The 24,517-nt window shown below is 39.8% G+C and overlaps 1 protein-coding gene across 6 annotated transcripts in view; it reads left to right on the top strand.

The window, feature by feature from the left end:
* GLRB (glycine receptor beta) overlaps positions 1-24,517 on the top strand; it is a 52,598-nt gene that overhangs the window by 11,210 nt on the left and 16,871 nt on the right. Inside the window, exons 3-10 of one of the 6 annotated variants that reach the window (XR_011559590.1) lie at positions 8,528-8,634; positions 9,181-9,248; positions 13,884-14,113; positions 14,608-14,690; positions 17,388-17,528; positions 21,481-21,633; positions 21,782-21,888; positions 23,463-23,755. Coding sequence is in view for 4 of the 6 variants with exons in the window: in XM_070757297.1 (XP_070613398.1) it covers positions 8,528-8,634; positions 9,181-9,248; positions 13,884-14,113; positions 14,608-14,690; positions 17,388-17,528; positions 21,481-21,633; positions 23,463-23,764 (1,084 nt within the window). In the remaining 2 variants the exon portion in view is untranslated. Of the gene's footprint in view, positions 1-8,527; positions 8,640-9,180; positions 9,249-13,883; positions 14,114-14,607; positions 14,691-17,387; positions 17,529-21,480; positions 21,634-21,781; positions 21,924-22,801; positions 22,871-23,462; positions 23,765-24,517 lie in introns of those variants that run through there. The other 5 variants (XR_011559591.1, XM_070757298.1, XM_070757297.1 and 2 more) reach the window with 5 other exon arrangements.

The raw sequence follows: 24,517 nt of genomic DNA, 5'->3' as shown, positions 1-24,517 counted from the left end.
GTAGTTAAATGAGTTTTACCCCATTTTACAACCTTTCTTGCAACAGTTATATCTGAATCATTGCAGATATTAAGTTAGTAACATGGTTATTAAGTGAACCTGACTTCCCCATTGTCTGTTCCAAATTCACCTGGCTGGCTTCCTGCCTAAGGCAAGACTAGAACTCACAAAACCTCTGTTTAAGGCACAATACATGGTGCCTTAACACTTCACCAAACTAGCTCGATAGATGATCTAATATATTCTGTAGAAATCTTACTAAGCAGAGGTGTTGAAATAAATTGCCACATGAATAAGGATTCCAATACGTACCCAGATTTCATTTCTATTTTTCTGGAGAGACTGAATTTCTGGAGAATGGAGAGATTGAATACATGTCAATGTATACATGTCAATGTATATGTATGCCAAAAGGTAAAATAAAGAAACTTAGTTTACTGGTAGATAATTGTAATTCATACCTTACAATTCTCATTGGATATTATTCAACTTGCTCTAAATTTGTTTAAAACAATGGGATGGAATAAAAAAGTTGTACATTAATTTCATATAATTCAGTTTTACCATAAACATTGAGAAATTACTTTTTCCATCAAATATATAGACAGCATATACAAGTCTTTCACAAAAAAGCACTTTTACATCTTTTAAAATTTGGCCTAACTATACTAGTCTAAAAGAACACAAACCCTGGATTCCACATTTTTACAAAGGAGCTTCCATGAAATATATTAATATTTTCTAATATTAAATTGTTTAATATTAGTTTATAATTAATATTGTAAGCAATAACAAAAAAAGTGTACACACAAATGCCAATGAGCTATCTTAATTCCCTCCTAAGTGAAAGAAATCAAGATGAAAAAATGATACATTAGTAATAATTTATAATAAATATATATTATTATAATGTATTTATAAATTAAATAAATGAGTCTGAAGGGCAGCCTAGAAATTGAAAAATAAATAAATAAAGTAAATAAATAAAGTAAATAAAGAGAAGATTAAAAATCTATGTTCCCAATTTGTCAGTCATCGTGTATTGTGCAGAACTGGAGAGGAGGGTGGGAGATGATGACAATACTTAATTGGGGAAGTTGGGGAAAAGGAGAAAAGAGTTCTGCTGCTAAACCTATTGAAATAAACTGACACCCAACAAAGTGAAATGTAAAAGACATAGAGAGAGGGAGAGGGGAGAGAGAAAAGGAAGAACACATACCATAGTAGGGATGCAAGTAAAGCAAGCAGGGCTTCTACATGATTTATGCTTTTTAATTGATTATAGCCAAGGTCATATAGATAAAAACAAGCTAGCTTATTTAGGGCAGTGTTTTTCAACCAGTGTGCCGTGAGACATGGTCAGGTGTGCTGCGAAGCTCAGAGAGAGAAAGAAAGAAAGAGAGATAGAAAGAAAGAGAAAGAAAGCAAGAGAGAGAGAAAGAGAAAGCAAGCAAGAGAGAGAAAGAGCGAGAGAGAGAAAAAGAACAAGAGAGAGAAAGAAAGCAAGAGAGAGAGAAAGAGAACAAGAGAAAGAAAGCAAGAGAGAGAAAGGGAGAGAAAGAAAGAGAGAGAGAAAGAGAGGGAGGGAGGGAAGGAGAGAGTGAAAGACATAGAGGGAGGTAGGGAGGGAGAGATAAAGAGAGCAAAAAAGAGAGGAAGGAAGGAAGAGAAAGAAAGAGGGATGGAGAGAGAGAAAGAAAGAGGAAGGAAGGGAGATAAAGTGGGAGAGAGAAATAGAGCGAAAGGGAGGAAGAGAGAGAATTTTTTGTCCAAACTTTTTTTAGCCCCCCCCCCCCCCGCCCAACTCAATGTGCCCCAGGGTTTCGTAAATGTGAAAAATGTGCCGTGCCTCAAAAAAGGTTGAAAATCACTGATTTAGGGAATGGGAGATAAAGTTTAACTGCCTGAAGACAAGTGAGCAACAAACAAAATAATATAACATGTTTAATCTTCTTTCAAAAAGAATTCAGCTGGAATATAAGAAGCTAAGACATTTTTCTGCTTTCCCATGATATAAAATCAAAAGTGTTTTCGTTATGCCAGAACAAAGGCATAAAGAATTCTAATAAAATACTTACGCAATATTTCTCTTCATACTAAACTCTTCATTCTATGTTATTCAATTTCCTGAGTGTAGTATGAGAGAAAGATAGGATACATTATTTCTCCCATTTAGTCACAGAAATGAATTGGTGTTTTGCTATATTTCATCTTGTACAGATGATCTTAGAAATCTCACAATAAATGTCTGAACTTTATTATTATTATTATTATTATTATTATTATTATTATTATTATTATTATTATTATTACTATTATTTGTCAATTGGATTTGTATGCTGCCCCTCTCTGTGGACTCGGGGCAGCTCACAGCAAATATAGAAAACATAGTAATACAATTGATCCAATTAATACAATTAAAAACTTTAAAAATCTTAAAACACTTTAAAATATTCAATTATCATTCACTCAATAGATCACACTAAAAACATTCGTTGGTCATGGGGGAGAGATCTAATGACCCCAAGCCTGGCAGCAAAGATGAGTTTTTAAACTTTTTCGGAAGGCAAGGAGGGTGGGGCAGTGCAAATCTCTGGGGGGAGCTAGTTCCAGAGGGCCAGGACCCCCACAGAGAAGGTTCTTCCCCTAGGTCCTGCCAGCCAGCATTGTCTGGCTGATGGGACCCTGAAGAGACCAACTCTGTGGGACTTCATTGGACGCTGGGATTCATGCGGCAGAGGGCGGTCTCGAAGATAATCTGGTCCTATGCCATGTATGGCTTTATAGGTCATAACCAACACTTTGAATTGTGTCCGGAAGCCAATTGGCAGCCAATGCAGTCCGTGGATTGATGGTGAGATATAGGCATGCCTTGGAAGGCCCATAACCACTTAATGACCCCCTACTAACACCAACTGCGACCAATCACCGTAGAATGGTGCCTCCCACTCCCAGCCCCTCCAGTCAGTGTAGAAGGATACCATGATCGATGGTATCGAAAGCCACTGAGAGTCAAGAAGCACCAGGACAGAGGATAAACCCCTGTTCCAGGCCCGCCAGATATCATCCATCAGCGCAACCAAAGCAGTTTCCGTGCTGTAGCCAGGTCTGAATCCTGACTGCTGAGGGCCTAGATAATCGGCTTCTTCCAAGGACCACTGGAGCTGAAACGACACCACCTTCTCAACAAACTTCCCCATAAAGGGAAGGTTGGAGACAGGACGATAATCGTTAAATATGGCTGGGTCTAGGGAAGGCTTCTTGAGGAGTGCACAAGTGCCTCCTGATAGAGAGCCGGGAAGGACCCCTCCCTCAGAGAAGCGTTGGTAATCTTATGAAAACAAGAAACTGGAATGTGGTGATCCTTAGCTGTTAGTCTTTGTCAAAATCAGTTTTTTAACATTATAGCTTCATGTATATTAGCTGAACAAAAGAAAGAATCCAATGATATTATTTTACCCTGAATGGATTCAGTTAATGTAAATTACAGTATAACATATAATACAATCTGCATTGCAAACTATAAATTTAGCAGATGTTTCATAATTTTCCTATTCCTCACCTGCAAATGAACAGCAATTCACAATTGCTTTATAAACTATTGCTCCATTGGAGCATGTTGCTGAATTTATTTTGGAACCAGCCAGGCTTACCACAGTTTCTCCCCTACAAAGGAAAAGAGCAGTTTCTAGTTCTAATTAAAATGACCATTAAGTGTTTTATAATAATATAAATACTATGGGAGATAGGATAGCAGAGAATTGCAATACTCATCCAGTTATACAGTAGCACAATTTTAAATCAAACTGTTTTTCATTCTGTTTTTCATTTATTTTTCGTTGATGTCTTCAAAATCAAGAATGCTAATTACTTCTGTAATATGTCCAAACTATTTGAATTTGGTCATTTGTGCCATAAATGAAATGCTTATATAATCTGTGTGCTACGCAATGTATATAATGCAGTACTGCAGCTACTTCTGCTGAATGCCGGCTGGCTGCAGTTCAGCAGTTCAAGTCTCACTAAGCCAGCGGTTCTCAACCTTTCTAATGCTGTAACTCCTTAATACAGTTCTTCATTTTGTGGTGACCTCCAACCATAAGTCTAGTGCCAATTCTCTTTAGCTTTAAGTTCATTGGCAGGAAGATCAGAGGGACGTGCCCACTGTAAATGCCTGATTAGTCTGATTGTTCCAAGGCATTAGAATAGAAGCTTTAGTTTCTAACACCAGGAGAAATTTGTCTTTTCCCATGGTATTAGGCGACCATTGTCAAATGGTAATTCGACCCCCAATGGAATCCTGACCTCCGGGTTGATAACCATTGCACTAGGCTCAAGGTTGATTCAGCCTTCCATCTTTCTGAGGTTGATAAAATAAGGGACAGACTGTTGGGGCAATATGCTGACTCTGTAGACCACTTAGAGAGGGCTGTAAAGCACTGTGAAGTGATATATAAATACTATTTAATATACTAAATACTATTTTTATATTCAGTTCTTTTAGTTTATGCATAAATATATTGATTGATCAGCTAATACATGGAAAAATGGTTCAAAGGAATATTTAATGTTACTAATGTATTTCCAGTTTCAACATTCCCTGTTCATATTTTCTTACAATTGTATTGTATGTTATCATTCCATAGTAGTGCAAATGTTTGTAACTTTGATCTATGAACTTTTAACTGTGCAGCTTTATATTTGGGTACTTGTCAAAGATTAAAATTGTGATGGCAGTTGCATATGCTGGCCATCTTGGCATCCTTTTTCTAGTTTACAAACAGGAATGCATGGTATCCAGCATTGGCCTTTGTAAAAAGTTATCAGGCTTTTCTGTTAATAGCATACACTAAATTATAAAGTTCTAATAAGTACATTTTTGTAGGAAAGCTGATGAAATGGTTGTTAAAAATTTTAGTGCTGTTGTATTAAATGCAAAGCCTATTTAATTAAAATGCGGGTTAATTTTTTATTTTTTTATTCTATTTGCATTGAATAACAGGTTTGAAACCTCTCTTTTCTGGTTAAGAAACAATGATTTTTACTTGTTTCTTGCTTTAGTAATGGATAAGCTGGACTGAAGTGGTGTCAGTATTTTTTTACTTCAGATTTTGTGAGAGATGCCTCTCACAATTATTCAGCTGTTACAGAATTGTGATATGATTTTTAAAAATTATGACATTTAACTTTAAATTTTTGAATACCAGCATTGCCACTATTTGGATAGTTAAGACTCTAATACAGTGGTACCTCTTCTTATGACCTTAATTCATTCTGTGACCAGGTTCGTAAGTAGAAAAGTTCGTAAGAAAAAACATTTTTTCCCATAGGAATAAATGTAAAAGTGAATAATGTGTGCAATTCCAAAACTCACCCCTTTTGCCTTATTACTGCCGGCATTCGGATCTTTGTTCGGGGGTGGGTGAAGGAGGAGGGGGAAAGACAGTAGATGCTGCCTGGAGGGAGCCTCGTGGGTGGATTGACACGTACGGAAAGCTGCCTTGCGGCTTGTCAACCGGTGGGGCTTCCACCCTCCTTGAAAGTTTTCGGCGACGGCGGCAAAGCAGAATCTCGGTGCTCCTTGGCTCTGTGCCTGGCACCCAAGCGGGCAGGGAGAGCCAGGCTTATCCGCACTCTTTCGGCCAAGGAGAGTTGGGAAGCTGGTCGTATGCCAGCCGGCGGAAGACGCCGAAGCAGGGACCAAGTGGCTGGGCAAGATGCCCCCCTTCCTCCTCCTCCAGAGCCTGCAGGGACAGCTGCGCGCTCTCCTTTGTCTCCCCGGTCAAAGAAGCGGTGGCCAGTTGAGGTTGCGGCCTGGAGTCCTAATCCGGCAGCCACTTTACCTCCCTCTGCCTGATCTTCAGCATCCCCGGCGACCCTACGCGGCTTCTACATCTGGGAGAAACCGCTCCAAGTCCTCCTCACACCTCCTGCCCATTGGCTGGTTGAATTGCAACTGCTGCTCTGAAGCCCGCTCGGCCGTACCTGCCTCTCCCCCTCTTGCCCAGTGGGCGACGAAGCGCTTGGGGGGATGTCCGGCTCAGGGTCTGAAGTCGCCCCTCCTTGGCCCCCCAAGCCAAGTCGGCAGCTCCTCGCTTCTCTGAGCCTCACAAGTTGAGCCTGCTGGCTCTCCCGTAACTTCGCCTCACAAACTCCCTCCCCCCCTGCCTGCAGGTGAGTGGAGATGTGCATCTTCCATTCTGCCTGCCCCACTGTCTCATCCGTCCACCCCCCTGTCCTGGGATAGGGACGAAGCATCGTCCAGCACCATAATTTAAACTTTTTCCGTTCCGTTCTCAGACAAGCCTCTAGATCAGGGATCCCCAAACCTTTTATACAGGGGGCCAGTTTACTGTCCCTCAGACTGTTGGAGGGCTGGACTATAAAAAAAACTATGAACAAATCCCTATGCACACTGCACATACATTATTTTTAAAGTAAAAAACAAAATGGGAACGTACTATTTAGAGGAGGAAAAGAAGTCTGAAATTCATATATGTTTATGTTTTGTTTTTAATTTTCTTTTGTTAACATCTGACTGGCTATACAAGGTTTTCTTGGCTTATAGAAAAATGTATAAAGAAAGAAGGAAGCACTTTGGCATAATGGTTAATAAGTTAGAAATATAATTTATGTTGTACTTTTTGAAGGAACATTGAGGAGGGAATTTAATTAAAAGAAAATTAATGTAACTGGATGACAAAATTAGAAAAAAAAACCTTTTGCAACTTTTTTGATGATTGATATTAGTTACTAACAAAATACTGCATTTTATTCATGGAAAATTAGATGGTACACTGTGTTGTTTAAATGTATGTTCAAACAAAAAACAAAAAAAAGTTCCCCCCCAAACAGTCCTTCCTTCCTCTGTCCCTCCATTCATTTCATTCTTCCTTCCTTCCTTCCTTCCTTCCTTCCTTCCTTCCTTCCTTCCTTCCTTCCTTCCTTTCTTCCTTGTTCCATTTCTCCTTCCTTCCTTCCTCTCCACTTCTCTTTCCCTCCCTCTCTTTCCCTTTTTTTTCTTTCTCTTTTCCCTCCCTCTCACAAAAACTTCTGTGCCTCGTCATGTGCCTCAGGAAGTGGGGAATGGGAGAGGCTCCACTGCGAACGCCCAAATTATCAATCTGTATTTAAAGATTTAACAAAGCCAATGTCTAAAAACTATGAGAGTATTCTTGAAAAATGAGAGGACTACAAATAAGGTGGGGGGGGGGGGTTAGGGTGTTTTTTTTAATCCCCACAAAATATCCTATGAGAAAGCTTTTTCAATTTAACATATAGCTGAGACCCATGTAATGTGATCACTTATTGTTTCAACGAACAATTCAAAGTGTTGGTTATGACTTATAAAGCCCTTCATGGCATCGGACCAGAATATCTCTGGGACCGCCTGCTGTCGCATGAATCCCAGCGACTGATTAGGTCCCACAGAGTTGGCCTTCTCCGGGTCCCGTTGATGAAACAATGCCGTCTGGCGGGACCCAGGGGAAGGGCAGCCTGTGGCAGCCCCAGTCCTCTGGAATCAGTTCCCCCCTGAGATTAGGATTGCCCCCACCCTCCTTGCCTTTCGCAAACTTTTGAAAACTCATCTATGTCGCCAGGCATGGAGGAATTGATATATCCTCAGCTGCCTTGACTTTATGTATGGTATGTTTGGGTTGTATGACTGCTTTTAATAGGGGCCTTTTAAAACTGTTTTTAACATTGGATTTGTATATGATGTTTTATTGTTGTGAGCTGCTCCGAGTCCTTGGAGACGGATGGCATACAAATCTAATAAATAATAATAAAAAAATAATAATTCCAATATTAAAAAGTCTAAGCAGGCAGGATGAATGAACTTGAGGGGGTGGGTCTGTGTGTCTCTCTCTCTCTCTGCTGAAAAAATGAGACTCCCCGCAAGTCAACTTACAGGAAATGTGGAGAGAAGGTGAGGCGACAGCTCTGGTGTAGGCACAAGTCTACGCCTACCGCTTTTTCCCCAGGGCGCCGCTTCCGCATGCAAGTGGCGAGGCCATCCAACTGCTGCCTCTTGTTTCCTGGTTGTTGTTTTTTTGCTTCCTGTTTCTTCCCGGCAGTGGGAAGAATATCGGCAGGAGTTGGCGGGGTGTGGTCCCCGGACACAGCTGGAGAAGCTGGGCAGGGCTCAGAGTCCACGGGGGTTTCTCCCAGCCGACAGTAGATCAGCTGTCGGGCGGGAAAAATGGTGCCGGCTCTACCGCACAGGGTTTGAAAAACCTGCGTGGAGTTTGTTTTTTGCCTGTGGAGCTGCACGACCGCACAGGCTAGAGGGAACAGTGGCCAGGAGCACAGGATGCAAATGTATCCTGTGCTCCTGTCAATCACCCGTGGGCCAGATAAATGGCCTCAGTGGACCACATGCAGCCCATGGGCCGTAGTTTGGGGACCGCTGCTGTAAACCATTTAGAGAGGGCTGTAAGTATTATGAAATGGTATGTAAGCCTAAATGCTATTTCTATTGCTATAAAGGTGTAGAAAAAAAGTAAGTGACTTTTTTTTTTAACAGACAACAATCAGCTGAAGACCTTGCAAGAGTACCTGCTAATTCTACAAGTAACATCTTAAATAGACTTCTGGTTAGTTATGATCCCAGGATAAGACCAAATTTCAAAGGTTGGGTAATGTATAGCAATTATTTTAATTTGATTGATTTGCTATTCTGAATGTTTGCATTTGTATTTTAATTATTCCTATAAATTAGCTAGATATTCGTAGGTGAGAATTGATTAAACTTCAAACTACAATAAGCAGAAAATAAAATAAATGTCAGATTATGTATTTTAAATATAGAAAATTGAATTTTCTTTAAACAAATTAACATAGCCATCAATCACGATAAATTAATATATCATTATATACAAAAATCTATCTGAATTGTAAGCTGAGGTAACCATTGTTAGTCATCATTATTTTTTTCACCTGCTCATTTAATATTTGGTCATACTATGTAATTAATAAATTGTTTATAATTTTAACGGCCTTTTTTCTGAATTTTTTTCATAAATTAGAAATGAATGTACATTCATTAAAAATATAGAATTAGGATTACTTTTTTACTTGCTCTGTATTTATAAATCTTTTATTTGAGAATCAAGTGACAAAAATAAAAGGAAAGGTAAAAGAGAAAACAGAATAAAAATTCTCATGCATATATTTTAGGAATTCCAGTGGATGTAGCAGTGAATATTTTCATTAACAGTTTTGGATCAATACAAGAGACAACTATGGTGAGATTGCAGTTATTTATTTATTTGGATAATCAATGTTTTCTTTATTAAACATAGCATTTTTAGGGCAACAATGTTAGAAGGAAACCATATCAGAATAGTTAAAATTAATGAATTAAAATAGTCAACACTCGAAATAGTATGGCAGATGAAAGTTTAGAGTCAAATAACTATTCACATTTTAAAAAGGTTGGATCAAAATTACTCAGGAACAAATGTTAAGAAAAGAGAAGTCCCAAGAAGGGAATGATCCTTCATCTTTAAATCCTCTATATTCACTATATCTGTATATGAGGTTAAAAATTGTTTTCTTCTAAGTGTTTATTTAATTTTTTAAAATTTCCTCCTAAGGCTAACATAGCTTTAGGAATTAATCTATAGCTATACAGAGAGGGGTTGGGATCTTCAGGTTCCCAATCTTGGCTGCACCTCCTTTGCCTCCAGTCTTCCTCCTCTGCCCATTTACAGCCAGCTTTTCTCTTCTTCTGGCTCTCTCACGGGTATTCTCTCTGGCCATTCGGCCTCCTATACTATTTTAGATAAGTGGTTGTCTAATCTCTTCTTAAAAACCTCCAATGATATAGCGCCCACAATTTTTGAAGGCAAGCTATTCCACTGGTTAATTGTCCTCATTGTTAGAAAGTTTTTCCTTCATTCCAGATTGCTTCTCTGATTAGTTAGTTTCCAACCATTGTTTCTTGTTCTGCCCTCTGGTGCTTTGTAGAATTTGTGATCCTCAAATACTGGAATACTGCTATAATGTTGCCCCCCCCCCCAATATACAGTGGTACCTCGAGATACGAGTTTAATTCGTTCCGGACCTGGGCTCTTAAGTCGAGCAGCTCTTATCTCGAACGACTTTTCCCCATAGGAATTAATGTAAATAATTTTAATTGGTTCCAGCCCTCAAAAAACTCACAAAGTTAGTCTAAATTATGCAGAAAGACATGTTTTTAATGAAGAAATGTACATGTACATATAAATGAATAATGAAGTTTCTTTCACTTAACTTGTAAACTTTCTTAAACTTTTAAATTTACATATGTTCAACTTCTCTGCCACCCAATCCTGTAGGACAGAGGTCCCCAACCCTTTTTGCACCAGGGACCGGCTTTAAGCGATCAAGAGAGGAATGGGTGAATGAATGGACGGAGGGTGGGAAGGAAGGAAGGAAAGAGGGAAGGGACAGGAACAGAGGAAGGAAGCAAGGAAACTTATGAAAGGGGAGAGTAAGAGAGGAATGAGTGAAGGGAGGGAGGGAGGGAAGAAGGTGGGAAGGAGAAAGAAAAGAAGAAATAGAGGAAGGGAAGGTAAAAGAGAGAAAGAAAAAGAGCAAGAAAGAAAGAAAGAAAGAAAGAAAGAAAGAAAGAAAGAAAGAAAGAAAGGGGGAAGGGACAGGAACAGAGGAAGGAAGCAAGGAAACTTATGAAAGGGGAGAGTAAGAGAGGAATGAGTGAAGGGAGGGAGGGAGGGAAGAAGGTGGGAAGGAGAAAGAAAAGAAGAAATAGAGGAAGGGAAGGTAAAAGAGAGAAAGAAAAAGAGCAAGAAAGAAAGCTGCAAGCACCCCCCCGAGCCCCCCAGGCTGGCTGCAACCTTTTAAAACACGCGCGCCGCTTCGCAGCTGTCTCCTGAAGCCGAACGCGGAAGTTAGCGTTTGGCTTCAGGAGACAGCTCCTTGGCGCTTGTATCTCGAATTTGGGCTTGTAAGTAGAACAAAAATATCTCTCCCCTCCCAGCTCTTATCTCGAGTTGCTCTTAAGTAGAGCAGCTCTTATGTCGGGGTTCCACTGTATATATTTGTTTTCGTACATTTTCACAGGTACAGGTATGAAGGTCTTGGCATATTCGGGTTTCTTCCCGTGTAGGATTTAGAGATTTCTGGCGATGTTTCGACGAGGTCCCACTTGTCATTTTCAGGCTGGTGCTTCTATCCTTGTTCTAGGGCGAACACACACACATATATATACAGTGATACCTTCTCTTAAGAACTTAATTGGTTCCAGGACGTGGTTGGTAAGGTAAAAAGTTTGTAAGACAAAACAATGTTTCCCATAGGAATCAATGGAAAAGCGATTAATGCGTGCAAGCCCAAAATTCACCCCTTTTGCCAGCCGAAGCGCCCGTTTTCGCACTGGTGGTATTCCCCTGAGGCTCCCCTCATGGGAAACCCCACTTCCAGATTTTGTGATGCTGCTGGGGAATCCCTGCAGGGGAATCCCACCAGCATAAAAACGGGCGCTTCACTGGCAATGGAAGTCCGGAGGTGGGGTTTCCCAGCGAGGGAAGCCTCAGCAAAATCGCAGCATTTGCATGTGTGTGCCCACACCCATAATGCAATACCCTCCCACCCATGCATGTGCACACAAATGTCCCCCCATGCTGCCCCTCCCCATGCGCGCAGGACTCACTGAAGCCTCCAGACTCATTGAAGCCTCCCGCAAAAAATGGGCCCAATGGGTCCACCGTACATTTATTTCTGTTCTGGAAGGCTCATTGGGTTTGTTTTTTCATCATCAACAAGCTCCTAAAGCTTTCATGGCAAGGGAGGACAAAAACAGCCTCCACTTCCCTGTGCAAGGCCAAAAAACAGCTGGCCAGAGCATCCATGCGGGCTGGAGTTGACATGTGTCCTTAGATATGGCTCCACATGCCACCTGTGCTATGGGTGCCAGCACGGTCCTATACCATTTCAGAAAAATGGTAGTACAGTCTCCCTTAAAAAAATACCAGGGTTGGAGCACCAACAACCTCTGAAGGTAAACTGTTCCATTGATTAATTGTTCTAACTATCAGGGAATTTATCCTTAGTTCTAGGTTGGTTCTTTCCTGGATTACTTTCTATCCATTGCTACTTGTTCTGCCTTCAGATGCTTTGAACAATAGGTTACAGTGATCCCTCGATTTTCGCGATCTTGATCTTCGTGAAACGCTATATCGCGATTTTTCCCACCCGATGACGTCACTCTCTTCCTTCCTTTCTCATCTTCCTTTCTCTCTCTCTTTCTCTATCTTGCTTCTTCCTCTCTCATACTCTCTTCCTCCCTCTCTCATCTCTTTCTTTCCTTCTCTCTCTTTCTCTATCTCTCCCCCTCTTGCTGGCGGGTGGCGGGCGGGCGAGCGGGGGCATCAGCGAGGAGCCGGGGTTTCCCCTTTGCGTGGGCGGCGGGGAAACCCCGATCTTCGTCTGCTCGCTGCTGCTGCAGCGAGTAGACGAAGATCGGGGTTTCTCCGCCGCCCACGCAAAGGGGAAAGCCCGATTCGGCTCCTCGCTGCTGCCGCCGAGCACATCAGCTGCTGGGCGGCCGCAGCAGCAGCGAGCAGACGAAGATCCGGGTTTCCCCGCTGCCCACGCAAAGGGGAAAGCCCGATTCGGCTCCTCGCTGCTGCCGCCGAGCAGATCAGCTGCTGGGCGGCCGCAGCAGCAGCGAGCAGACGAAGATCCGGGTTTCCCCGCCGCCCATGCAAAGGGGAAAGCCCGATTCAGCTCCTCGCTGCTGCCGCCGAGCAGATCAGCTGCTGGGCGGCTGCAGCAGCAGCGAGCAGACGAAGATCCGGGTTTCCCCACCGCCCACGCAAACTCCACCATCTGCGCATGCGCAGCCATGGAAAAAGGGCGCACATGCGCAGATGGTGTTTTTACTTCCGCAACCCTACATCGCGAAAAATCGATTATTGCGAGGGGTCTTGGAACGGAACCCTCGCGATAATCGAGGGATCACTGTAATTCCTTCGCAACCCCTTCAACATTTCCCATAAGTATCCTACACATCTCAGATAATCCTCTGGTGTCATATACTAACAGTTCATCCTTTTTAAAAATAAGTTTGTTTTGCAACTTTTAAATTTTTATTTAAAAAATATTTCCCAAAAAGGAAAAAAAATACAAATAAACAGAACATTTTAAAAGTAATTTAAAAAGACACAAACACGCACATATATAATCTCCCCTAACTGAATGCTGATGAATACATTTCAACAATATTCATTTATTTGTCCCCCCCGCCCTCAGCAAAGCAGGCCCAACTCTTTTAAACTTGTAACTCTTTGCAAATTTTTAGGAAAAGATCTATGTCTTTCAAAAAAGTATATATTCTTTGAAAACACTATTTTCTGTCTCCGTGTGTCTACAAATTTAAATGTATCCATCATTTTGAAAATATTTTCAGTAATTTCCTTTGTGTTAATTTAATTTATTTTGCAGAGCTACCACTAGAGCAGTGGTTCTCAACCTGGGGGTTGGGACCCCTTTGGGGGTTGAATGACCGTTTCACAGGGGTCATCTAAGACCATGGGAAAAGACAAATTTCCCCATGGTGTTAGGAACTAAAGCTTCTAATTTGGCGCCTTGGAACATATTTTTACAATTCGACCAATCAGGCGTTAACAGTGGGGGTGTCCCTCTGACCTTCCTGCCAATCAGCTTAAAGCTCTGTTGGGAGAATTGGCGCTAGACTTACAGTTGGGGGTCACTACAACATGAGGAGCTGTATTAAGGGGCTGCGGCATTAGAAAGGTTGAGAACCACTGCACTAGAGGTTATGAGCTTGATTATGAACCTACTGATTATCTGCTTTGGATGTTAAGATATTAATTCAATAAATGTAACAGTTAACATGCTTAATGTATTTCAAACAGGATTATAGAGTGAACATCTTCTTAAGACAGAAATGGAATGATCCTCGGCTTAAATTGCCCACTGATTGGAAAGGATCTGACTCACTAACAGTGGATCCTACCATGTTTAAATGTCTATGGAAGCCTGATCTGTTCTTTGCAAATGAAAAGAATGCTAACTTCCATGATGTCACTCAAGAAAATATTCTCCTATTTATATTCCGTGATGGAGATGTCCTAGTCAGCATGAGGTACTTTATATATTCTATCGCTTATGAATAGTTGTAAAGAAACTCCATAACTATAGAATTTTTGTTTTAAATAATGTTATCATAAATAAACAAGGTGCTATACTATCAGAAAATTAAACTGCTTTATTGGAACTCAAGTTAGAGTGCTAGTACAAAAAGTGTTTATTCAAAAATAGAGTGATTATTCAAAAAGCTGAATATTCATCATGCCTCTTGCAAGCCACAAAATGAAAATGAAAGCATGTACATTTAATGTATATACATAGTGTGAGTGTGTCTTATTGCTTAGAGAAGTATTTTTCTATTATGTGTTTATGTATTTAATAAAACAGATCAAATCATTAGAAAAAAACAAATATGAAAAGGAGTGCAAGTGTGAATATTAAATATGACTTCTTGTGATTATACAAATGCAATAGTATATGTATTTAAATTTTATCTTTTTAAATTGTAGCACATTTGAATTGCTTTCAAATTTCACTTTATATTTCCAGATTGTCTGTTACTCTGTCATGCCCATTGGATTTAACTTTGTTTCCTATGGATACACAGTATTGCAAAATGCAGTTGGAGAGCTGTATGTAAATAAAGTTTTACATATTTTACATCTCTCTCTCTCTCTCTCTTTCTTTCTCTCTCTCTCTCCCTCCCTCCCTCTCTCTCTCTCTCTCTCCCTGCCTACCTGCCTTTCTCTTACGCTTAATATTTGAATATGCATGTTCAGTACAATGATGACCTTCAGATCTTCCAATGGTGCATTCATCACTCCTGTAATTGACTTGACTCCACCTTGGTGTCTCTTCTCTTTCTTTCCATCTTTCCCAGAATTACAGAATTCTCTAGAGAGTAAATATTTGTGAATAGGTCTGAAATATGATTACTGATTGATTCACTTGATCATACCTTTGTTTCCATGGCTAGCCATATATTCTCAGGAATACACAAAAGTATCAAATGCTATTTCTACTCTGTTTCTTTAAAGCCCAACCTTCACTTTCAAAATATGTCACAGGTAAACTGTTGCCTGTACAATTCTGATTTTAGATACCAGCGCATCATAGTATTTGAAGACTTTCATGGCTATTATATCAAATACTAGTTTGTGGCATATTGCTTCAATATATTACTTCAATTATATTGTTGTTGTTGTTGTTGTTGTTGTTGTTGTTGTTGTTATTATTATTATTATTATTATTATTATTATTATTATTATTAATTGGATTTATATGCCACCCTTCTCTGAAGACTCAGGGTGGCTCACAACATAAAAAAACAATTCAAAAACAATTCTAAAGCCCAATTATAAAACTAATCTAAAAAACCCGTCATAAAACCATATAACCACAGTCATTCACATCAGTCATACTGCTGGCTGGAGCAGGGTGTTAGAACTCAATGGCCACAGGCCTGCCGACAAAGGTGAGTTTTTAATGCCTTTCAGAAGTCCAGGAGAGTAGGGGCAATGCGAATCTCCATGGGAATTGGTTCCAGAGGATTGGAGCTGCCACAGAGAAGGCCTTCCCCTAGGGCCCCCCAGACGGCATTGCTTGGCTGATGGGATCTGGAGAAAGCTGACTTTGTGGACTTTGACCGGTCACTGGGATACATGAGGCTGGAGACGGTCCCATAAATAACCTGGTCCTAAGCCATATAGGGCTTTATAGGTAATGACCAACACTTTGAGTTGTGTTCGGAGACCAATCAGTAGCCAATGCAGCTCGCAGAGTGATGTAGATACATGAGCAAACCTTGGTAAGCCCATGACAGCTCTCACGGCTGCATTTTGAACTAGCTGCAATGTCCGAACATTCTTCAAAGGTAGCCCCATGTAGAGAGCATTGCAGTAATCGATCCTTAAGGTGATAAGGGCGTGAACCACTGTAAGGAGATACTCCCTGTCCAAATAGGGCCGCAACTGGTGCACCAGGTGAACCTGTGCAAACGTCCTCCTCGCCATAGCCAAGAGATGGTGTTCTAAGCTCAGCTGTGGATCGAAGAGGACACCCAAGTTGCGGACCCTCTCTGAGGGGGTCATGAATGGACACATGGGGTTGTCCTTGGAAGGCAAAATCCACAGTTGCTCCGTCTTCTTGGGGTTGAGCTTAACACCCATCCAAAGCCTAACAGCCTCCAGACACTGGCACAACACTTCCACTGCTTCACTGTGTTGACACGGGGTAGAGATGTACAGCGGAGTGTCATCAGCATACTGATGGTAACTCACCCTGTGTTGATCTCACACAGCAGTTTAATGTAGATATTAAACAGCAGGGGGGGGGAGAGGACCGACTCCTGAGGAACCCCACAAAGAAATAATTTTTCATAGACATTATTATTTCATTGGAATATACATTTTCCTTTTAAACACTGAAAATATTGAATACACTTAAATAAAACAATTGCCTGGAAATAGCTAAATAATAAGAAAATGAAGATGGAGATAATTAGAACAATTTTAAAACATACTAAATAAAATGTTTATAATCAACAATAATATTTAATGGATAACTTGAGGAAGATGCAAATTCAATATCAAAGGCTATTATAATCAGATATTTCCTTAGCGAGATATCTGAGCCTGCCAACTCTCCTTAGTCATTTATCCCAGACTCAAGTTTATCAAAGCCATAACTGAAGAGTCATTTCTAACTTTTGGTTTGTAGTCATCACTTCTTTTTCTTCTTTCTTTCTTGAATTTACCTCAGTCAAAGTGTTTAATATCAGTAGAAAATCTACTAATGTTAACTGGGAAGAGTGAATGAGCACCCATAATTCTAGTTCATCCAAGACACAAATGCAATTATGTTTTAAAGAGCATGGGATCTAATTGGCATGATGCTGGCAGAGAAACAATCTATTTGTGACACCACACCAACCTATGTGAATTCCATTCCAGGTTGTGACAGAAACTTTCAAAGGTGTAGTATGCTATAGTTATAAATCTGTCCAATAAACAAATAATATGTAAAGGAAGGTTCAGAAACAACTTTAAAAAATAGAAATTTATTACTTTGGCATGTGGACCAAAAATTGTTTTAGATAATCTACTTCCAAGTTCAGAACTTTCCAGAAGTGTATATGGAAACAAGGAAAATCTGTAAAATGCACTTCAGTACTAATGAGGTATGATCAGTATAATAAACATTTTATAATAATTAACCTGCCAGATTCTTAGACATGGTAAAAGAAAAGCATGTTTGTTTATAATTCTTTCATTTATTACTTTTTAACTTTTAACATTATCATCTTTTTTTTTCCTGTCCAAAACATGCAGTTGGTTACACTACTGATGATTTACGATTTATCTGGCAATCTGGTGATCCTGTTCAACTGGACAAAATTGCTTTGCCCCAATTTGATGTTAAAAAAGAAGATATTGAATATGGCAACTGTACCAAATACTACAAAGGGACCGGTATATATTTTAAATCAGTTTATTTGTCCAATCATTATATTAAGTGATGACTTATTCTTATGACTTTATCATAACATGAAAGGAAAAAGTTATTAAGTGAATGAACTGATTTTGTCTAATGTTGCCTTTACAGGAAAACTTGATTCAGGAAATCTGATTTCATTTTATTTCATTTGATTGGATTTGTATGCCGCCCCTCTCCGCAGACTCGGGGCGGCTAACAACAGAATAAAAACAGCATGTAAATCCAATACAAAACAGCTAAAAAACACCCTTAATTCTAAAACCAAGCATACATACAAACAATCATACCATGCATAAATTGTAAAGGCTTAGGGGGAAAGAATATCTCAATTCCCCCATGTCTGACGACAGAGGTGGGTTTTTAGGAGCTTGCGAAAGGTGAAGAGGGTGGGGGCAATTCTAATCTTTGGGGGGAGTTGGTTCCAGAGGGTCGGGGCCACCCCAGAGAAGGCTCTTCCCCTGGGCCCCGCCAAACAACATTGTTTTGTTGATGGGACCCGGAGAAGGCCCGGATTTATAATATTTGTTTTAAATTTAAAAATTGTTAGATAGTTATAGATAATGCTTTGTTGTGTTCTGTACTAATAGGTCTTGATAATTGATACCATTCAATTATCAAGGTTCCAGGTAGCATCCAAAATAAATCAGAGTCCAAGTCATAGTACTCCTCAAAGTTCCAATTTATTGCTGAAATAAATATTTGTTTATTTACCTGGCACCTACACTAGGAAACCTGAGTCTGAGTTTCCCACCCAGTTGAACGTTCACATCCTTTGTCCCCCACCCACAAACCTGTCACTTTGCCCATTCAGATTGTGCCAGTGTGGCAATTCCTTCCTCTGCTTCCACCCAGGTGGGTGGGCATAGGATGGCCTTGAACCACTCAAAAGAATGCTTTGTGACTGCATCTGTCCTGTCATGAAAATCACCCCTTCCAAATTCTCATAAACTTCAGGCCTTCTATAGATAGTGTGGAAAGCCGTTAATTTATCACCAACTTATTCACCGGCTTGACAAGCAGCCCCTCAAGAAAAAGTGTATCCTACAGTGGAGAGAGAGTTCACAAGGGGTTAATCGGTTTAACCAATACCCTTCCCTTCCCCCAAAAGCTTCGTATCTTGCCCCAATTTTCTCCAAAAATTGCTCCCCAAAAGCTTTGTATTTTGCCCCAATTCTCTCCAAAAATCGCTCTCCCAAAAACTTCGTATTTTGCCCCAAATCTCTCCAAAAATCGCTCCCACAAAAGCTTTGAATCTTGCCCCAATTCTCTCCAAAAATCGCTCCCCCAAAAATTTCCTATCTTGCTCAAAATCTCTCCAAAAATTGCTTCCCCAAAAGCTTCATATCTTGCCCCAAATCTCTCCAAAAATTGCTCCCCCAAAAGCTTCGTATCTTGCCCCAAATCTCTCCAAAAAGCTTCCTAAGCCACCCCAAATCACTTCCAAAGTCTTCCAAACTCACCTCTCCTTTCAAAATGCCGTGTTTCTCATTGCTGCCTTTCTTCACTCCATTTGCCTTCGTTGGGGCCTTGATTTGGCTGGCATAGGAAGCTTTTGGGGGAGTCTTCAAAGTGCTTCTAAAGTGCAGCCATGAACGGTCAAAGTTTCTCAGTTCCAGGGCCTCATCGTTGTCGAGGGTGATGACCATCCATTCAGCTGTGGCGCACTCTAACACTATGGTCATGCACCACACCTTAGCTCTCCTATAGCATATTTTTGCATGTATGCCCAAACCTGTGCCAGGAAATGCTTGGGTCTCTGTTGAACTTTACTCCCAGGGCTGGTGCCTTGTATTCTCTCCATGTTGCTGGCCTTACTCCAGCACCTGGGGCAGACTGGGCTGTGGCGCCAGGTGATGAAATGGTTGCAGTTGCTGTGGGGCTTGCTGCTGTTGTTGCGGAATAGTTGCCCCCCCTTGCTTGCCAAGTCTGGAGTTGGCTGGTCAATGGTCAATGGGCTGGTCAATGGTCAATGGGATGAGCTTTGAAACTATCAAAAGGCCTCCTCAGAAACTTGCTGCAAAATCTAGTCCTCTCACTCCAGCGAGAGCCATGGCTCCCATGGGTGAATGTCACTTTGATGAATTTCTCTTCCCATTTTTCCTTTTTCCCAACTCCAAAGGACTATCAGGGTCTTAGTGGGTCATCTTCTCCTAGACATCCAGATAAATCTAGCCCTCCAGGAGGAGGTTTCAAGGATGCTTCTCCCAGGCCTTGATCTCTTCATGGTCGCTCTCTTGAGCTGACCTCGTTTGCACAGTCCCCACAGTAGAGGCAGTTTCCTTCCTGGATTGACCACAATTTGAGAGCTGACTTAATGTCAGGCCTGCTTCAATCCAATCCCTTAGGAAAGAGAAACCTTCAGCTCCATTTGCTTAAAGCACAGGGTTAATTTACTAAGGATGTTGGTTGCAGTAAAGTCAAACTAACTCTGAAATGTACTTCAGTTGCTAGCTGCAAAAATAAAAGTAGGTTTGTCTCCAGTCCATTTCCCCACTTTCCCCACATGACCAGTCTGTTTGCCAAGGTTTTGGGGAATTCTGAGATGTTTGGGAGGTAAACCCTCTAGGATCTGACTGCCCTGGTTCTTATAACCTGTTACAGGGGTGGATTCCACTTACCTTCCCCACCAATTCACATTGTGACATTTTGTATGTGCATGTTCTCTCTGTCCGTACACATCCCTCGTGCAATTTGGTTCTGCAGATGCTCAGTAGCAGGAATCAGCCCGAAACCTAGCTCAGTATTAGGTCAGTATTAACCCGGAGGTTGCAGGCAGGCCTTTTTTCAAGCAGTGGAAGAGTAAGAAGCCACCCAAACAGAAAAATTCACAACAATTTTTTTTTTTTAATTGCGGTGTGCATGGACTGGCACCAACAGAAACATCACCAGCGGATCGCTACTAGTTTGGATGATCTGGTCTGAACCGGGAGGAATCCACCTCTGGCCTATCATCCTCTCCTCACTATTTTCTATCACATACATACAAAGCTTGATTGCCCTTTTGTCCTTCCCCCTTTCATTCTTTCCCCTCTCTTTTCCCCTTTTCATCCACCCCCCTTCTTTTGATGGCAGGATGCCTGTGAGATCCCAAGCCGAGACAAGACAGAGCTGATACCTTACCACATCTTTGTCTTCCACAAGTAGCTACCATTTTGTATATTTTTTATTTCAGACAATTGTTGGAGTGAATAGTGGGAAGACACACATATGCACAATACATAAACATCTGCTGCATAAGGACCATCTACTGCAATTATTTGCAGTGGGTTGAGAAAAAAGCTAATTATATATTTTGTATTGGCAATTTCTTTCCAGAAAACATATTTTAAGAAATATTGGCTCAACTATGGCTCTGCTATGTTTCATTCCTTCTGTTTTTGATTGTTGTTGGAAAGTCAGAATATTTCACTCACTCACGCCTTGCTACCATCATTCTTTCTCCTCTTTTAATTTTACTCTTATAGTAGTATAAGTATCCTTTTTTTTCTCCCTGGAACATTTACTAGCTGGCAAGTCTTTGATTGCTGTGCACAATGCAGAACATTACTTTTGCGGTGCACTCATTTCTGTCAAAGTATGTCTAGCCAATTATGCATCAACCTTTTACTTTAGAACCAAAGAATCCAATGGCATATCAAAAGGCTAAGTTGAATGACTTTCTGTAGCTCTTACAGTATAATCCCAGAATGAAGCCTGATAACTGAGGTCACACTGTTATTCATGCCTTCAGTTAATACTAGTTAGCTGGAGTTTGCGCCACCAGTACTATATTTTTCCAAAAATAAGATTAATTAGGAAAGGCTCAGAATTAGTTAAAGATTCAGGTAAATTAAAATAAAAAGTTAGTTAAAGTGACATGCATCAGTAAACCCAAGTGACTTAACTTGCTAAAGCATTTAGAGCTTTGTGTTGTTGTTTTCTCCAAAGGCTATTACACATGTGTAGAAGTGATCTTCACTCTGAGAAGACAAGTTGGCTTTTACATGATGGGTGTCTATGCTCCTACACTGTTAATTGTTGTGCTTTCATGGCTATCATTCTGGATCAATCCTGATGCAAGTGCTGCAAGAGTACCGTTGGGTAATATATCTTTCTGATATTGTTAGCATTACTTAATGTCACATATCCATTTGCAGTTGCCTCAGTAGCAAGACATTTCATGGATACTGAAAGCAACTGTGTTCTCATAGCATGTTCTTCACTGTCATTCCAATCTTCTCTTTTTCAGTTCCATATTTGTTGCCTCCACTTTTTAAAAGACAAGAACTCTAGCCTTTAAGCAAATTGTTCCTGTATCTACTCATTATATCACCAGGGACGTATTTGAGTGCAACAGTGAGTAGAAAACTGAAAAGGATATAAATTTTGTCTGGGAGTGGAATAATGGATTATCGATACCCAAAGAACCAGAAAAATAGTTGTTTCTACGATATATGATTCTATATAACTATGGACTTTTGAAATGCTATAATGTTAAATACTGAATAGAATGATATACAAAGTTTCATGAAACTTACAGAGAACCTTTCCTCATTTTTATTTACTCTAATTATGTGTTAGAACACAGACCTAGCCTTAACTAAAAGTGATTTTGGAAAAAGGAAGTTGCCTTTTGAGTTCTTTAAAACAACATAGTTCCACTTATCAGATAGCTGGAGGTAAATAATAGCACTGCTGACTCACTGGGACAGAAGGCAAAATGCAAGAGCACATTAAAATATTGACCATCTCCTTCTCAGTTTGTATTATTTTGTTTCATGACATTATTTTATTTCATGAGAGTGAGAAAATTTATACAAGGAAAGTATCCTTAATGGATTATGTTATGGCTTTAAATCACTGGCAGATACCTGATAATAGGGCTGGCAATGATAATATATCATGTAGATAGTAGAACACCTACAATTATTTTAGTTTCTCATGGCAGCTTCCTATAGCAATATGAGATAAATGGCTCTCCAAAAAAAGAAAAAAAGAGAGAGATTAGACAATGGATCTTCTTCTGAAAACAGATTTTAATATTTATTGATCAGTTTCCAAAGTCTTGGAACAATATTCCAGAGAAATAGATTTTAGTGAGTTTAGTTGTCATATATGAGAAGCAGAACTAACCCTATTTTTACATTGGGCCTCTTTGCAGTCTGCTATTTTCAATTTAGCTATTTCCTCTATCCAAAAGAAAATAAAATCCAGTTTGATCATAGCATGTTTTGGCTTTTTCTGAAACTACTATATTTTGTTTTCAAAGGAAAGCTGCTACTACTTCAACTATTTAGGAATTAGGTAAACAGACAAACAGACAGATAATAGATAGATGGTAAGTCAAAAGTTAGACCTCATTTGAAATATGTGATCTGATTCTTTCCATCATTGTGTGAATGAATTTTTCACTCTCAATTGAACATAAATGGAAATCAGCTGCATTCTCATGTTCTTTAGATATGTTGGATTGCTGTTTGCAGAAATGCTAGCTAAATGTGCCAAGAAATGATGCTACTAGAACAGGGAAGGCTGCGTGATGCTGAATTGCCAAGTTACTCCATATTTTATGGTATCCTAGAATTCTATTTGATTGACAATTTGCAAATTTATGTTAAGACAAAGTTATATCTGAAAAACAATATATATCATGATAGAGTTGCTAGTAACCAAGAGTTAGTGCTATATATGTACTCAAAATGATTATGTATCAATTTATTTAATCAGTTCCATAATTCACCCTATACATTCATATTCATTTCTGCGACATATGTGGTACATCAACAACTTCTACTGGTATTTCCTTGGAGGAAATATCATCATTTAGAAAGTGCAGCAAAAACATTTTAAGGTTAGCAAAGTGGGAAATGGTTAGCAATACAATAACATTGCAATTATATAGTATATTGTTGGATTTTTATTTCTCTTAGGCATTTTTTCAGTGCTCAACTTGGCATCAGAATGTACTACCCTTGCTGCTGAACTCCCCAAAGTGTCTTACGTGAAGGCCTTAGATGTATGGCTGATTGCATGCCTTCTCTTTGGATTTGCTTCATTGGTTGAGTATGCAGTGGTCCAAGTCATGCTGAACAATCCAAAGCGAATTGAAGCTGAAAAAGCAAAGATTGCTAAGACAGAACAAGCAGAAGGGAAAGGTGGAAGTGCAGCTAAAAAGAATACTGTGAATGGCACAGGCACTCCAGTGCACATCAGTACTTTACAGGTAAGTATGGTATGTTATTAAATCATTTCGCTTCAATTCTGATTTTTTTCAGAGTAATGGTTGATGTCAAATATGTGGTAGGCTAAAGATTTTATATAACCAGCATCCCTACCCTTCAAGATCAGCTCTTATTTTCTAAAGTGTGAGCACTAGTGGATCTGCTGGCTGAGGATGATGGAATTTATTCCAGTTTATAAGTGGCTAAATAAAATTACTTTGAAATAAAACCAGATTTTATGAGCCCCTATAATTATGGTCAACAATGTATTCCATCATTGGAGGATAGGAAGGTTGCAAATTTGCCATTAATTGAAAGATAGGAAGGTTGTGATATTCAGAATAATGGTATATTTTAGAAATGGAAATTATATACCTTTATTAAAAATGCACTTTATATTTTATTTTATTTTTTATTTTATCCTATGTTTATTATTTTTGCAAACATCCCAAGAGGGTGAATATGTACAACACATTTTCCCTACAACAACAACATCGTGAGGTGTGTTGAGCTGACAAAGTGGTCCAAAGTTATCCAACTGGATTTCTATTAGTAAATTAAATTATACACTATTGCTAATTATTAGTAAAACTGTAAAATTAAATGCAATATTAAGAAAATATTTAGATACAAAAAATTATAAGTTTTGGCTGACAATCAGGAAAATATGTAGTTTAGCTATCACTCAAATTTTCAGGAAAATAAGCTGGGGAAAAAATTAATTATCTAACACCCTCTAGTGATGCTTTATGGCAGGGGTCCCC

The sequence above is a fragment of the Erythrolamprus reginae genome, chromosome 7 (genome assembly GCF_031021105.1).
Source record: "Erythrolamprus reginae isolate rEryReg1 chromosome 7, rEryReg1.hap1, whole genome shotgun sequence".
Lineage (NCBI taxonomy): Eukaryota > Metazoa > Chordata > Lepidosauria > Squamata > Dipsadidae > Erythrolamprus > Erythrolamprus reginae.
Note: the sequence above shows the minus strand (reverse complement) of the source record. Positions and strands in the feature narration are given on the sequence as shown.